We start from the raw sequence: 16,499 nt of genomic DNA, 5'->3' as shown, positions 1-16,499 counted from the left end.
CTGGTAATCAAGCCTGCAACCCAGGCATGTGCCCTTGACTGGAATCGAACCTGGGACCCTGCAGTCCGCAGGCTGATGCTCTATCTACTGAGCCAAACCAGTTAGGGCTCCAATATTGATACTTTTTATTTCTCTTTCATTTCTTATTGCATTGGAGAGGACATGAGGTATTGGTGACAGTAGATATCCTTACCTATTTCCTGACTTTCATAGGAATGTGTGTGTGTGTATGTGTGTGTGTGTATAATTCTTTTTTAAATATTTAAAAATTGACTTGAGAGAGAAATATCTATTTGTTGTTCCACTTATTTATACATTCATTGGTTGATTCTTGTATGTGCCCTGACCAGGGATTGAACCCACACCCAGTGTATCAGGACAACACTCCAACCAACTGAGCTACCCAGACAGGGCAGGAATGTTTTTATAATACTTTGTCATTGAATGTGAACTTTGCTGCAGACTCTGAGAAGCTTTTTAAAAGAAAATTAAGAGAATTTCCTTGTACTCTTAGCTTACTGGGATTTTCTTTTTTATGATCAGAAAGGAGACACAGTGACGGAAATTTTTCAAATATTTTTTTCAGAATAAACTGAGATGACCATTTAATTGTTTTTATCATGCTTATGTGATAATTTGTATTAATGTATTTCCTTTTCTTCATGAGAGCAACACTAAACTTGATCACTTTTGATAGCACTGAATCTGCCATGCTGAAAAACCTTAAATATGTGGCATTGCCCTAGCCCAGTGGTCGGCAAACTTTGGCTCTTCCACAAAATACCGACTTCTGCGCATGGGCCACGAAGTTTCAATCGCACTGTACATGCGCGCCCACATGTGGTATTTTGTGGATGAGCCACACTCAAGGGGCCAAAGAGCCGCATGTGGCTCGAGAGCCGCAGTTTGCTGACCACTGCCCAAGCCAGTTTGGCTCAGTGGATAGAGCATCGGCCTGCAGACTTTCTGAAAGGTCCCGAATTTGATTTCGGTCAAGGGCACATGCCTGGGTTGTGGGCTCGATCTCACAGTGTGGTGTGTTCAGGAGGCAGCCAATCAATGATTCTCTCTCATGATTGATGTTTCTCTCTCTCTCTCCCTTTCCCTTCCTCTCTGAAATCAATAAAAATATAGTTTAAAAAATCTGTGGCATCAACAACATGCAGGGCTTTTTTATCTTCTTGAGCAACACTTGGCAGTTGAGGTATAGGCTGAGTAGATGGATGGTTTACCAGGTCTTGGGGTGGGCTGTCACGCTGTGGACGGCATCAAAGGGCAGGGAGGCAAGAGGGTAGCAAGCATTGAAGTGACTTTAGGTTGGACGGGGAAGGGAAGGGAAACCAGGAGCTGATGACAGGCTTAGAGAAAGTGGACAGTCTGGAGTGCTCAATGCGGTTGAAGAGCAGGTATAGTGAGGGTAAAGGAGTGAGGTGGAAAATGAAAGCTCTAGTCAGAGAAAGAGAGTAAGATTCTGGAGTTTTTAAGATTTATCTGATAAACTATGTCCTATTTATCTTGGAGTCTCAGGCACCTACCACAGTGTCTGGTACTTAAGTAGATAATTCCTTAATGGAAAAATATTCTGGAGATGAAGTTCCAGGTAATGACAAGATCCAGGGTGTGGCCAGGGAAATTGGTGGTTGGACTGGAGGTGACATTGATGAGGTCATTCAATAGTTTATCCAACAAATATTTTGAGCATCTACTATGTGGCAGGTGCTGGGCTAAGTGGGTGGAGGTGATATAGCAGAGAACAAAATAGTCTGGATCTTGCCCTCATAGAGCTTACAGTCTATTGGAGGAAATCAATTCTAAAGTAATAATCAATCACATTCACGACTGCACAATTGTTACCAGGATCATGGCTTTGAAGGAAAAGTAAGGAATGGAAGAATGACTATAACCCAGGGATCCTAATTTAGATTGGGGGTCAGGGAGACTTCCTTGAGGAAGTGACAAGTCGGTCATCAGGCAAAGAGAAGGTGGAAAGCATTTTAGGCCAAAGAACAGCATGTGCAAAGGGTCTGAGCCAGGAAGATGGTGGCCCATTGGAGAAAGTAAAAGAAAGTCCATGTGGCTGTTGAGGTGGATATGGCTCAGGCAAAAGGGCCTCACTGGCTACGTGAACTTCCTTGGATTTTATTCTAAAAGGAATGAGTGAGAATTAGAAAGTTTCAAACAACAGAGTATCATGATCAGATTTGGGGTGAGGATTTTTTGAAGATCAGGTGCAAAGAATGGAGGTGATCATACCCCTGAGACCATAGTACAGTATCCTTATTGGTCAATGAGAGTGAAAGGGTTTTCCTGTTTAATTTTTTCCCCCTCTCCCTGAGCACTCCTCCCCGCTCCCCTCACCCATAAGTACCTCATCGAATGTGTGAATGTGTGCCTTTAAATATACATGTGGCTTTGTCATATACACCATGTTTTATGTGCATATGTAGATGTTTTCAAAACAATGTTTGTGTAAAATGCTACTACATGTTCATGATTTTAAAATTTAAGCAACATGGAATAATACAAAGAAGAAAGTAAAAAAGAAATCACTCCAAGACTTACTATTCAGATATAACCATCTCTAGTGTGTGCTTTTAATTTTTTAAACATGTTTCAAATTGCTATTGGAGAGAAGCAGGGAGAGTGAGAGAGAGAAATATCAGTGTGTGAGAGAAACATCAATTGGTTGCCTCTCTAACGAGCCTCAACTGGGGATCAAATCTGTGCACCTGGATATGTACCCTGACAATGAATCGAACCCACCACCGTTTGGTGTACTGGATGAGGCATCAACCAATTAATTGAGCCACACTGGCCAGGGCTGCTTTTAATTTTGATAATTTTTTTAACCTAACAGTGCTTTCAAGCTCTGCTATAATACAATGTGTATATCTAGTTTATTGTTCCTTATTACTGTGCAGGACTCCAGTGTGTGTCCCCTTTTCTTTCTTTTTTTTCCTTGTTATTTTTATTTTTTAATATTTTTATTAATTTCAGAGAGGAAGGGAGAGGGAGAGAGAGATAGAAACATCAATGATGAGAGGGAATCATTGATTGGCTGCCTCCTGCGTGCCCCACACTGGTGATCGAGCCTGCAACCAGGGCACTGCCCCTGACCAGAATCGAACCTGGGACCCTTCAGTCCACAGGCCAGCACTCTATCCACTGAACCACACCAGCTAGAGTCAGGTATTGCATGCTTTAAGAATTCTTGCGGCACACTGGTTGAAAACCACTGGGCTATAAGATAACAGCAGTGAGGAGGGACAGCGGATGGGAGAGTTGGAGGGCAGGGGCTTCAAAGGAAAGAGTCTTATTAGAGGAGAAATGGTCAGAAAGGTGAACAGTGGAGCCAAGAGAATGCCTCCACTCCAAGCCCAGGTGGTGTATGAACCTGAGCCACCTCAGGAGTCCCAAAGGAGCCCTGGCTCCTCAAGGGAGAGCAGTGGTTCTGCCCAGATAAAGCGTAGCAGGGGTTTTCAGTGGTAATGCTGATGAGGGAGGAGTCTGTTTGCCACTGAGAGGGCAGTGGGAACCATTGACAGGGAGACCAGCGGATGGGGGTGGCAGAGGTGAGATGGAAGAACAGGGAGAGCTCAGGTGACAATAGGCTTGTGGTAAATGGTGACTATGGAAGAAGACAGGGCGAGGTCTCCGATGAGACAAATGAGTCCACAATTCTACTGGGAACTCTGGTGTACAGCGGCTCCATGAGGTCCAGGTGTGGGTGGGGGAGAAGGGTCCTGTCTCTGCCCAGGTAGCCCTTGGGAAGAAAGGTGTTTTCCTGCCAGGGGCAAAGCACATATGTGTGAAGGGGCTGTAGACTGGAGTTTGGCCTGGAAGAGCCTCAGGGAGAGTGGACAGAAACCCTAGCTATCGGCAGCTAATATTTTAAGCATAAGAAGGCCCTGGAGATGCTGGGTCACAGTCCTGGTGGTGATGGGATGGGTGGTAATGGCTGCGTCTGGGTCAGTCTTAGGAGCCCCTCGCTGCCTGGGAATCAGGGCCACCCCTTGCCCCCTGGCCTCCTCGCTTCCAGGCGCCCAGAAGTCCGCGCCCTTCTCCCCTCCCGTGCCCCAACCCCACCTCTCCCCACTCAGACAAACCAGCCTGAGGGACAGGGTTGCCGGCTCAGCTGGGATGGCCGCCCTTGCTCGGGACATCCACGCTGCACTTTCGCGCCAGAAGCTGGACCACGTGTGGACAGACACGCACTACGTGGGGCTGCAGTACCCAGACCGGTGAGTGCGTGGAGGTCGGGGGGCGCGGCAGTGGTGATGGTGGGGGCGTGTGGGATGGGGGACGCTCACCACCCCCACTCCTCAGGGCTCACCCCAACACCCTGCACTGGGTCGATGCAGCCGGCAGACTCGGGGAACAGCTGCCGCTAGAGGACCCGGACGTCTACTGTCCCTACAGCGCCACCGGCAACGCCACGGTGAGCGCCCCCTGCCCTGCCCCCTTTCGCTCCTGGCGGCGGCGGCAGCGGGGCGCGGGGAGCGCGCCTGACAGCCCCCTGCTCCCCAGGGAGACCTGGTGTACGCCCACTACGGGCGGCCGGAGGACCTGCAGCACCTGCGGACCAGGGGTGTGGAGCCGGCGGGGCGCCTCCTGCTGGTGCGCTTGGGGGTGATCAGTTTTGCCCAGAAGGTGAGGGTACCCGGATGGGGGCGGGTGGTGGTGGAATGGGGCGCAGCGGGGAGGGTGCGGGATGGGGAACGCCAGGATCGGGTAGCGGCACATGGGAAGCGCCTGGGAGGCTACTAGAGGGAGAAAAGAGAGAACCAAGTGGGTTGTAAGAAAATGCTGGAGAGGAGCAAAATCAGGAGGTTCGGACCGGGGAACAGAAAGGCGGGAGGAGGTGGGGTGCTGTGGGGTCTGAGGCTGCCAAGGCGCGGTGGGAGGGCGCAAAGATGAGGGCCACGTGGGGCCCACAGCCCCTCTGTGGGTCTACAATTGCAGATCAAAGGCTGTGTCACTTCGCTTTTACTTGCTTCTCCTGCCCTTATAACTCTGTTTTCTCTGTGAGAAAGTGCTTTGGTGCCCCCTACCCTCTTCCCTAGGTGGCCAGTGCCCAGGACTTTGGGGCAGGAGGAGTACTCATCTATCCCGACCCAGCCGACTTCCCCCAGGGCCCACACAGGCCAGGCCTGTCCAGCAGCCGGGCTGTGTATGGACATGTAAGTATTGGGGGAGGTTATCAGTGCTTTCCTAGGGCCCAGGGCTGCACCTTCTTGCCCAGGATGAAGCTGGCACACTCTTTGGGAGCCTAGCTCACAGTTTCAGAGTGGGCACCCCTCACCCCACAGGTGCACCTGGGGACTGGGGACCCCTACACGCCTGGCTTCCCTTCCTTCAATCAAACCCAGTTCCCTCCAGTCCAGTCCTCGGGCCTTCCAAGCATCCCAGCCCAGCCCGTCAGTGCAGACATTGCCTCCCTCCTGCTGAGGTGAGGGGCCTGTGGGAACCAGGAGAGGGGGCCGGGAGAGGGAGGCTGCCTCTGGCCAATAAGGTGCCTGTGGGTGAACTAGAAAAAGACGGCTCTTCTGGGAGGGCGCTGCCTCTTGCCAGGGCCCACCGTTTGGTGAGAGGAGGGAGCTCCTGCTGATATCACACCCACCTCCACGGGGCACCCTGGAGCAGGACACAGCCTGCACAGCTGTCCCGGGCAGCCCTGCCTGGATGCCCTCTCAGTCAGGGTGCAGAGGCAGAGAGCAGGGGTCAGAAGATGGAAGGGAGAGAAAGAGTGAAGACTAGGATTTAGGCTCTTTTATAGCCTGAGCCTCTCTGCTACTCCCAACCCTTTCTGCCCCACCCCTCTCCAGGAAGCTTGCAGGTCCTGAGGCCCCACAAGAATGGCAGGGGCAGCTCTCCAGCTCCCCTTATCGCCTGGGTCCTGGGCCAGGCCTGCACCTAGGGGTCAACAACCGCAGGGCTTCCACCCCCATCAGCAACATCTTTGGCTGCATCGAGGGCCGATCGGAGCCAGGTGTGCTTGCTTGCCCAGCCTTTGGGAGGGGAGCTGCTTTAAATCCTGACCAGAGATGGGGCTGGAGCAGGAGGCACGGGAGAGTGGGCCAGAGTGGTGTCCGGAGGAGGGAGGCGGCCTTGGCTGAAGTGGAGGGTGCAGCAAGGGTGCAGGGAGGCAGTCTGGCAAGTTGAAGCTGAACTGGGACCATGGAGGGTAATAGTGAGACTTCAAGGTCCAACATGCCCATAGACAGAATGGGCCATCCTGTGTAGTAGTGAGTTGTCTCACACTGGAGATGAACAAGCATCAGTTGGGTGATGTGACAGTATGAAAGGGAGGCCAGATCAGGTAGATGAGCCTTTGGAGCATAACCAGATATGGAGAGCAGTGGGGAATCAAAGTGGGCTCTTGAGCTGAAGACTGGGGTCACCAGAGCAACTTGGGAAGAAGAGTTTGGTACCTATAAGCACTGAGGGAGTGACACAGGGCGGCCTGTGATGAGGCTCAGATGAGGATGCTGGGCGGAGAAGGGGCAGAGCAGTGGTTCTCAACCTCGGCTGCACATTAGAATAACCTGGAAATCTTTTTAAAATCCTGATTTCTGGGCCTCATCCTCTGGAAATTCTGTTTCTTTGTTACTACTGTTATGGCCCCACCCCATAACAAAGAAACAGAATTTCCGGAGGATGAGGCCCAGAAACCAGGATTTTAAAAAGATTCCCAGGTGATTCTAATGTGCAGCCGAGGTTGAGAACCACTGGGGCGGAGAGATTTGACAGGGAAAACCTGGTGAACAGCAGGACGTGGCTGACCTGGGAGGTAATGGAGTCAGGAATGACCCAGGCATCTCACTGAAGGAGCAGGCCACCCAGCCGGGGCCAGGGGAGGAGGGGCACTCTCTTTAATGACAGCAGGGGTTGCAGAAATCTGAGGGGCTGAGATCGACTAGTTGGGGCCTGGAAAATGGTGAGGCCTTGTGAGCACCTGTCTTGCCAAGGTGGAGGGAGAAGCCTCTGGGCACTGCCAGTGTCAGAGGTGGACTCTAAACATCTCCTCCCACAGATCACTATGTTGTCATTGGGGCCCAGAGGGATGCGTGGGGCCCTGGGGCAGCCAAGTCTGCTGTGGGGACTGCCATCCTGCTGGAGCTGGTGCGGACCTTTTCCTCCATGGTGAGCAATGGTAAGGTCAGGGTCTGGCCTGGGCCGGGCAGCCAGGGCTGTGACCTGAGTCAGGACAGGCAATTAGCAGCACAGCCTGGAGGGTGGCCACTCAGACCTGGCTCCAAACCTAACCACTCATGTCCTGCGTGGCCCTGGCAAGTGACTACATCTCCATTTCCTCATCTAAACATGAAAGTAGTAGCAGTCCAGGGTCTGAGTGCAGATTAAACGGGGTATTCCATATGTAAACCCGCTCCATCGCAGTTAGAGGTGAGTCAGAGCAGACCCAGGGCTGGGTTGGGGACTTGATGAGAGGGAAGGAGAGACCCCAAGAGGACCGGGACAGAGGAAGACAAAGGGGAGGGGTCGTTTTTGTTTGGACCCCAGTTGAGCCCATCCTCCCTCCCCACTCTGTCCCCAGGCTTCCAGCCTCGAAGAAGTCTTCTCTTCATCAGCTGGGATGGAGGTGACTTTGGGAGTGTGGGCTCCACAGAGTGGCTGGAGGTAAGGGGGGGCCCTGGGCAGGTAGCCAGGCAGAGGGGACAAGTAGGGAGAGGCTTCATACTCCATACCCCTCCCCCACAGGGCTACCTTAGCCTGCTGCACCTCAAAGCCGTGGTCTATGTGAGCCTGGACAATGCCGTGCTGGGTGAGCAGGGGCAATGCCACCATCTGGACCCCCTCAGGTGCACCCCTGCCCTTGGGACCAAGCCCTGAGCTCGGCCTGCTTCTCTGCAGGGGACGACAAGTTCCACGCCAAGACCAGCCCCCTTCTGATTAGCCTCATCGAGAACATCCTGAAGCAGGCAAGAGTCTAGCCCAGAGCAGGGAATGGAGGGGGGCTTGAGGGTGGGGGGCAGGAGGGGAGCCTGACCTTGCCCCCACCCTGCCCTCAGGTGGAGTCTCCTAACCACAGCGGGCAGACCCTTTATGAGCAAGTGGCGTTCAGCAATCACAGCTGGGATGCAGAGGTGTACGTCAGGGCACGGTGGCAGGGAGGAAAGCTGGGGTTGGTGTGGGAGGAGCATGAACCCACAGAGCATTCTAACCTGCCCCAACCCCAGAATCCAGCCACTGCCTATGGATAGCAGCGCCTATTCCTTCACTGCCTTTGCGGGGGTTCCTGCCATCGAGCTCTCCTTCGTGGAGGTGAGACTCCCGCCCGCCCCGGGGCAGCAGCCCTCTGGGCCTGCCTGCACCATGCGCTGCACCAGCATTCCCTGTCCCCGCAGGACGGCCAGGTGTACCCGTTCCTGCACACCAAGGACGACACATACGAGAACCTGCACAAGGTGCTGCGGGGCCGGCTGCCAGCTGTGGCCCAGGCTGTGGCCCAGTTTGCAGGGCAGCTCCTCATCCGGCTCAGCCACGATCACCTGCTGCCCCTGGACTTCGGCCGCTACGGGGACGTGGTCCTCGGGCACATCGGCAGCCTCAACGAGTTCTCTGGGGACCTCAAGGTCCAAGATGCCAGTCCCTCTCATGGCTTCTGGGGGTGGAGGGCACTACATCCCCTTAAAGTACTGATCAGCCCAGGGAGTCTTGTCGCTTCTCCCCCACCCTCCATCTTGGCCCCTTTACTCCTGCCCCAGGCACCTAAGCCCCTCCCAAGCCCCCAGGATTTTCCCCCCCCCCCCAACCACACAGGTCTTCCCTCTCCCTTCTTATGCCTCAGCATCCTGTCCCCCTATTATACCGCCCCAACCCTGCCAGGCCCGGACAACCCTAGCCCCTTGACCTCCATCCTAGGCTGGGTCCTGGCTCCTGCTACTGGCCCCAGCCCGCTCCTCCACCCTTAGGCGCGAGGGCTGACCCTCCAGTGGGTGTACTCTGCGCGAGGGGACTACATCCGGGCGGCAGAGAAGCTGCGGAAAGAGATCTACAGTTCTGAGGAGAGCGATGAAAGGCTGACACGCATGTACAACGTGCGCATCATGCGGGTGAGGGCCTGCTCCCTTGCCCTGTGCCCCCTCCTCCCTCTGTTTAGCTCCTCCACTGATGTACTCCTTACCCCTCTCTCTCTACCTCCCCCCCAATCCCTGTCCTGGGAACTCTTCAAGTCCTGGACGCACATTGCTAACAGACAGACTGGAGTGACCACTGAGGCAGGCCCCGCTTAGTATTGAAATGGACAGAGAGGGCCAGTCCCTTGGATACATAAGCAGGTCCATAATGGTCCACAATACAAGAGGCAAAGGGTTCTGGCCCTGCAGGTACAAAAAGCTTAAGAAATCCAGAGCGTGGAGAGCTGTCTTCCTTCTGGCAACGAGACTCAGAAAGGCTGCTTGGAGGAGGTGTCATGTGAAAGTTAAACTAGATTTTATTCCCTCTGCAATCCCTCCTGCATAGCTTTAATACTTTGTGACCCACACTCCATCCCTATTTCTAACCCCTCCTCTTCCTTCCATTTCTTCACCCCAAGAATTCAACCTGGCAACTCTTTGTCTCAGGAAATGAATGTGTAGAGACTGTGAGAGGGGGGAAGTCTATAGGGCAAAATCATAAGCAGGACTATCCTCACTGAGTGTGGCGTGAGCAGGGAACCCAGAGCATTCACCGGCAGTTTTGGGAGAACATGTTTGCCCCTTGCAGATTTGTGTTTTTTCTCCCCATTTTTCCTGCTTGGGTTCCTGCTCGTTTCCCTTGGCGTCACTCATTTCTTCTTTGTTCACACATTCATCCCTCTTGCTCGTTCATACTTGCTCCTTTTCCTGGTCTCTCTCTCATTCTCCTCTCTCCTCAGTCTCTTCTTCTTCCTTTCCCCCTTCCTCATTTCTCCTTCTCCCCTTCCCTTTGTCCCCTCCACTAGACATGTGACCATTGATGAGACAAGAGATTGGGCACAGTTCATTCTCAGATCTTGCTTTAACCCCTGATGTGCCAGACTCCAGAACACAAAAAGACAACCCCCTTATCCCACTCCCAAAGGTTCCTCCCAAGGGCTAAAAGCATCTTGTGTAAGAGATCAAAGGATTCAGACTCAGGCTGGAGAGGAAAAGGGCTTCAGAACCTGCAATACAGGGCTAGGCCAAGCCCAGAGAACTCTGTGGCTCTAGACCAGGGGTTGGTAAGCTATAGCCAACAGGCCAAATTTGGCCTTGCCTTTCTTTTTATAAATTAAGTTTTACTGCAATGCAGCCATGCTCTTTGGTCTACAGCTGCTTTTGTGCTATAGCAGGAAAGTTGAGTAGCTGCAGAAACAGAATGGCCTGAGAAGCCTAAAATGTTTACTATCTTGCTTTTTGCATAAAAAGCTTGCTGACCCCAGGCTTTAGACTGTGACATGGGTCTTGAATAACAGACAGAACTTGAGTTGGTGCAAAAAGGAGTTTCAGGGTGGAGAGCCCCAGGGTAAGGATGAGGCAGTGAAACGGGGCCTGGCGCTCCGTGTGAGCAGTGTGTGGGCCAGCAGCGTGTGAATGGAGGCTCCACGGAGAATCTGAGGGGAGAGGAGCACCAAGCAATGACTTAGGAACCAACTATGGGGAACCTTGAATACCAAAATAAGAACTTTGAATTTTTAGGGTCTGGGCATCAAGGAAACTAGAAAGGTGTTTGAGCAGGAAGGTGATGTGAGCAAAGTGGAATTTTAGAAAGGACTTGGCCAGAATGTAAATGGCCTGAAAAGAGAATGATATTAATGATGACTGAGCTCTGGGTGAGGGTGGCAGAGGGCAACACATGCCACCTAAGTGTGAGGGGACTGAAGTGAGGCATTTGGAAGTAAAATGGAGAGGCTGAGTGTTGAGAAGAGTAGGAGAATCATCATAGCAGCTGCCGTTTATTGCGGGCTACCGAATGCTACGGCTTTACTTTCTCAGGACTCCCTCAAATCTGTGAGGTTGCTAGTATCGCACACAGAAACGGAGGCTCGGATGGGCTAAGTAATGTATCCAGGATCTCAGTAAGTGGTAGAGTTGAAATTAGAAACCAAGCAGTCTGACTCCAAAGTCTGTGCTCACCCCGCTCCCACTCACCTTCAAGGCTGAGAGCCTGGCACCTGAGGAAGACCATGGTGCTCACGAAGGAATATGGGTGCAAGGGTCAGGTTTTGGAAGAAGTTGGTGTCCACATGTGTGTGAGGCTGTGTCCAGGTGCCCCCTACCCTAGTGAGGAGGCCCAGAAGGCTAGAGGGCAGGATTGCCACTGTCCCCACCAGGTCCTGGTTGAAGTTTAAGGGCATGGATGAGCTCTTTGAATGAATGAGGCCTTTGAAAGATATGAGTGTGTGAGATACTGATTTTGCTAGCGTGGCGCCCAGGTAATGGTAATTTAAATATCTTCCCCTAGTGATTTGAATATGCAGCCAGGATTGAAAAAACAACACTAGATTGTAGGTAAAGAGAAGAGCAGAAGGTAGAGGTCAAACCTTGGGCCAGCTCACAGATGGGAGCAGAAGGAACCAGAGAAGCTAGGAGGGAGGTGGGAGAAGAGCTGGGGTAGGAGCAAGGCCATCTCAGGAAAGACCAACAGTAACTGAGCCAGAGGGTGATCAGGGCAGAGTCAGGCACTTCATTAGGGGGCTGTCCCCTTGACCTTTGACTCTGGGCTATGGACATTGGCAGAGGTGAGGTAATATGACTGGGGTATGAGAAAGTGAGAAACAGCAGGATGATAGACTGTTCTCTGGGGCCCTGGGCAGGGAAGTGAATGGGGAGACCTAGATGCAGACTTAGAGGTTCAAGGGATAAAAAGAAAGGAATTCAACCCAGAACTGGAGAACATCCTACCCAGCTATTGGTGACATCACAGAGTGGCCATTCCTGATTGGGTAGCCAAAGGGAGGTGGGACTTAAGCTGCTCAATAGTGTTTATTAAGCCAGTACTAGGTCCCAATTTTGGTTTGGAATTGTTGTTCAGGTTTTAGCTTGCTGCGGGGGAGGGACTGGGGGAGGGGGGTTTTGGGAAGCAGGGAGCAAGCCCCAACCTCAACCTGCCCCCCCCGCCCTGTTCAGGTGGAGTACTACTTCCTGTCCCAGTATGTGTCGCCGGCTGACTCCCCATTCCGACACATCTTCCTGGGCCGTGGAGATCACACGCTGGGCGCCCTGCTCAACCACGTGCGGCTGCTCCGCTCCAGCAGTTCCGAGACCCCAGGGGCTGCCACCTCCGGGGTGGCGCCTGGCCTGGGCTTCCAGGAAAGCCGATTTCGGCGCCAACTGGCCCTGCTCACCTGGACACTGCAGGGGGCGGCCAACGCACTCAGTGGGGATGTCTGGAACATAGATAACAACTTCTGAGGAGTGGGGATACAAGCTCTTGCCCCCAGCCAAGAGCTCCTGCTCTTCCCACTTGAGCGATTTCTGGGTGACTGTGCAACACCTCTCATTGCTGACCGATTTCTCATTAGTCCTTCTGTCTCCGTAGGGGCCCAGTGTAAAATACCCATACGCCCTTGGCCCTACAGTGTAGGATGTGAGCAGTGCCTTCCAAAAGGGAGGGTCATGCTGTCAGCTAATCAGATAACAGCATCTGTTCCATCAATCACAGCCCCTTCCCCTTCAAGAGCCAGGTTCCCATACCAAGAGACCACTCTGGAAGGTTTCTGGGGGACATGGCCAGCTTTCTTGGTAGGAGCGATGGCTGGGACCATGCCTATGGCTAACATGTGGCCTGTGGTAGAAGGGGCTGAGGTATCAACTTCAATAAACCACCTGGGCATCTGTTGTTTGTAAGCACCTTTATGCTTCCTCACTCTCACCCCACCCAATCATCCTTTATCTAAGACCTAGGAAAGGGTTGAGAAGAAGGGGACAGAGAGGATGCAACTGGGAATGCTGTCTCCATGGGGAAAACTCAGATGTCTCATTATGTAAAGAAGGAAACTGCCTACGGAAATAAGGTGGTCTTCTCCAAAGACCACCATGGAGTGGAGGGCTGGCTCTGTACCTTCTCTGGGGACCAGGGACAGCTATATATTTTGTAAGGTCTGGTGCAAAACAAAAATGCAGGACCTCTTGTTCAAAAAGCAAGAACAAAGCCATTTTCTTCTACTGTCAATCTGTCATGGTGGTTACTTGCTGTTTACTATCCAGAACCCTTAGACAGGGAAATACTCTGGGGCAGATGCCCATAGGCACTCTGGTTTCTACCCCACAACTTGGTACAAATGTACCCAAACCTGACCCTGACCTAGACCCTCCCTGTGCCTGCACCCAGGTTCCTGCTGGGGAAGGAGGGTGGCAGCTATCGCCAGGTAGGGGCAGGAAGCTAGCAGTCAAGAACCCATTTAGGGGAGGCAGGACTCCAGCACTTCCAAAACATAAATGCAAAGGTAGAATCATTAAGAATTTCAAGACAACCACAGAGCATTAACCCCAAACACAGGACCCCCTCAGAGCATGGGGTCATGGTAGACTACAGCATCAAACACCCATTAGGTTGGCCCAACCTGGGACTTCTCTCCTGTCAAGGTCCCCTTTGGTCAATCTTTGTCCTGTGAACTGGAAGCTGTAGGAGGGTAGGGAATTACAAGGCTTGCTGGCACCACTTTACCTTTCATCTTGGTTTCAGCAGGCTGTGGCCCTGGTCCTCACCCTCAGGGCAGCTGCAGAATCCCAGGGGCCACCTCTCAGGATCCTTAGTCCTCTCTTACTCCCAGTATGGCGTGAGAGGTCCTACCCGGCTCCTCAGGATGCAGGACCTGAAAGCCTCTTAGTCTATGGCTTGGGCTCCAGGATGAAACTGCCACCACCCCGTCTCCCCCTTGAACTAACTTGGTGGGATCCCAGGAGACTGAACCGGGATCAGAACCTTCCTTGACCATTTGCTTCCCTGACACACAGTCCAGAAAAAGATCTTTCTAGTGGCTTCTCAACCATTCTTCATCGTGTCCATTTGCCCCCGGTAGTAGACAGAATAATGGTCTGGGTAAAGAGGTCCATGTCCTAACCCACCAAAACTAAATGAATGTTACCTTACACAACAAAAAGGATTTTGCAGATGTAATTAAATTGAGGATCTTGAGATGGGGAGTGTTATGGGCTGAATTATGTGCCCCCCAAACCTATATGTTGAAACTCTAACACCCAGTTCCTCAGAATGTGTTTATATTTGGAAATAAGGCCTTTAAAGACGTGATTACGTTAAAATGAGGCCATTAAGGTAGGCCCTACTCCAATCTGACTGGTATCCTTATAAGAATTGGAAACTGGACACATAGAAAGACACCAGAGATGTACACACACAGAGGAAAGACTGTCAGAGGACACAGCAAGAAGGCGGATGTCAAAAAGAGGAGGAGGAAGAGGAAGAAGAGGAGGAGGAGGAGGAGGAGGAGGAAGAAGGGCGGTTGTCTGAAAGTCAAGGAAAGAGGCTTCGGAGGAAACTAAACCTGCCAGCCCCTTGATCTTGGGCTTCCAGCCTCAACTGTGAAGAATAAATTTGTTGTTTAAGCCGCCCAGACTATGGCATCCCTAGCAAACTAACACACAGGGAGGCTATCCTGGACTGGGGCAGGGAACAATGTAATCACCAGGGTCCTTATAAAAGGAGGCAGGAAGATCACAGATAGAGATGTAATAGACAGGGATCAGAGTCAGAGAGAGAGAGTTGAAAATACTACACTCCTGGCTTTTTTTTTTTAAGTGGTTTAAAACAATGATTATTTGTTATTTCCATAACTGGCTTGAAAGATGGAGAAAGGGGTCACAGGCCAAGGAATGCAGATAGCCTCTAAAAGCTAGAAAAGGCAAGTAAACATCTTCCTCTGGTGCCTCCAGAAGGAAGGCAGCCCTGCTGACATCTTGATTTTATCACCAGAAAACGCATTTTGGATTTCAGATTCCCAGAACTGTAGAATTAATTTGTATTGTTTTTTCAATGTGGTTATTTATTATTTATTTATTTATTTTAGAGAGAGAGGAAAGGAGAGGGAAACACTGATCAACTGCCAAAACCCAGGCATGTGCCCTGACTGGAAAATGAACCTGTGACTTTCTGGTGCACGGGATGACGCTCAACCTACTAAGCCACACCAGCCAGGGCAATTTGCATTGTTTTAAGCCACTAAATTAGTGACAAATTCTTAGAGCAGCTACAGAAAACTAATGCACACACAACTTCTGCAAGTACTGTTTTCTAAAAAAAAAATTTGCTTAAATAAAAAAGTCTATTTCCCAAATTCCTCTCATTCCTACAGCTGCTGCTTCATAGCTGTGTCCCAGAAAGTCCTCCTGATCCCACTGGCAACAAGGCCTTTTCACACCACATACCAGCAGGATCATTAGTGTGTGATACTGAAAATGCATTTTGGGGACCTGGGATAGGCAGCCCATATGAATGGTTATCACAGGTAATTTGTTGAGGGATTTGCTGGGCCATGGCAAGAGCCCTCCCATACTTCCTGACATAGGCTATAGAGCCATTCTCTACACACTAGTGGGGCCACACCCTACTGGAGCCAGTTCTGGGTATGGGAGGAACAAGACTTCTTGGGCAGTCGGGCAGCTTCCAGGGCCCCAAAAGTAAAGCTAGTACAACGGATAATCTTCCAGCAGCATAACAGACTGAGTCTCAACATTATCTTGCTGATTTTTGTCCCTAATCAACAATCTGCCAGTGATGCTGGATGCCCCTTTCCCTGTCACCCCCTCACCATGCATCTTAAGGAGGGCTTAAAGCCTGCTTTCAAGGATCCCATTTTTCACCATGCCTTCATGTCTCTTGAGTGGCTCACTCAAGGTTATATCAGGCAATGCTATTTCTCCCATCTTCAGTAACCTTAGTGTTTCTGACCCACAGAAGTTGAAATCAAAGGAAGAGACAAAATAAAAGAAGATAAAGGGACAAAAAGGCAGATGATTTTGGGGATTGGAAGTATCCAGGCAGCCCTGGCAAGAGGCCCCAATGGCTCAAGACAGTGAGACTAGAGCTCTAAAAAAGGTGGTATTTTTTATTATTTCTTTTTAGCTTAGGTATGTTGGCATAGGGACAGGATCCTATTTTAAAGGGCTGGCTCAGTGGATAGAGCATCAGCCTGAGGACTGAAGGGTCCCAGGTTCGATTCCAGTCAAGGGCATGTACCTTCGTTGTGGGCACATCCCCAGTAGGGGGCGTGCAGGAAGCAGCTGATAGATGTTTCTCTCTCATCGATATTTCTAGCTCTCTATCCCTCTCCCTTCCTCTCTGTGAAAAATCAATAAAATATATTTAAAAAGGGCAGGGGGGGGGATCTTAAGACTCAACTTTCACCAGGGCTGGTATGGCTCAGTTGGTTGAGTGTAGGGAGCAGCTATAGGGTTGAGCCTTGGACTGACCTGCTGGCAAAGCCACAAACAAGTCCCAGCTTAGAGGGCACAGCCCTCTTAGCATAATTAGGTTTGACCTAATGACACTCCCTAGATCTTATCTGGGTAGCTAATAGG

General features: G+C 51.4%; 1 protein-coding gene across 4 annotated transcripts in view; it reads left to right on the top strand.

The window, feature by feature from the left end:
• TFR2 (transferrin receptor 2) overlaps nucleotides 1-13,074 on the top strand; it is a 15,876-nt gene extending 2,802 nt beyond the window's left edge. For all 4 annotated transcript variants that reach the window (XM_015564552.1, XM_006764690.2, XM_006764689.2 and 1 more), the window contains 15 exons: nucleotides 4,101-4,241; nucleotides 4,327-4,438; nucleotides 4,528-4,650; nucleotides 5,064-5,180; nucleotides 5,310-5,449; nucleotides 5,826-5,989; nucleotides 7,034-7,153; nucleotides 7,556-7,638; nucleotides 7,720-7,783; nucleotides 7,873-7,940; nucleotides 8,031-8,107; nucleotides 8,199-8,283; nucleotides 8,367-8,594; nucleotides 8,934-9,074; nucleotides 12,090-13,074. In XM_015564552.1, the coding sequence (XP_015420038.1) occupies nucleotides 4,101-4,241; nucleotides 4,327-4,438; nucleotides 4,528-4,650; nucleotides 5,064-5,180; nucleotides 5,310-5,449; nucleotides 5,826-5,989; nucleotides 7,034-7,153; nucleotides 7,556-7,638; nucleotides 7,720-7,783; nucleotides 7,873-7,940; nucleotides 8,031-8,107; nucleotides 8,199-8,283; nucleotides 8,367-8,594; nucleotides 8,934-9,074; nucleotides 12,090-12,374 (1,948 nt within the window). In that variant the 3' untranslated portion in view covers nucleotides 12,375-13,074. The remainder of the gene's footprint in view (nucleotides 1-4,100; nucleotides 4,242-4,326; nucleotides 4,439-4,527; nucleotides 4,651-5,063; nucleotides 5,181-5,309; nucleotides 5,450-5,825; nucleotides 5,990-7,033; nucleotides 7,154-7,555; nucleotides 7,639-7,719; nucleotides 7,784-7,872; nucleotides 7,941-8,030; nucleotides 8,108-8,198; nucleotides 8,284-8,366; nucleotides 8,595-8,933; nucleotides 9,075-12,089) is intronic.
• Nucleotides 13,075-16,499: the final 3,425 nt, after the last annotated feature.

This window comes from Myotis davidii, unplaced genomic scaffold (genome assembly GCF_000327345.1).
Source record: "Myotis davidii unplaced genomic scaffold, ASM32734v1 scaffold901, whole genome shotgun sequence".
In the NCBI taxonomy this organism is placed as follows: domain Eukaryota; kingdom Metazoa; phylum Chordata; class Mammalia; order Chiroptera; family Vespertilionidae; genus Myotis; species Myotis davidii.
The sequence above is the reverse complement of the archived record's forward strand: the minus strand, read 5'-3'. Positions and strand labels throughout refer to the sequence as shown.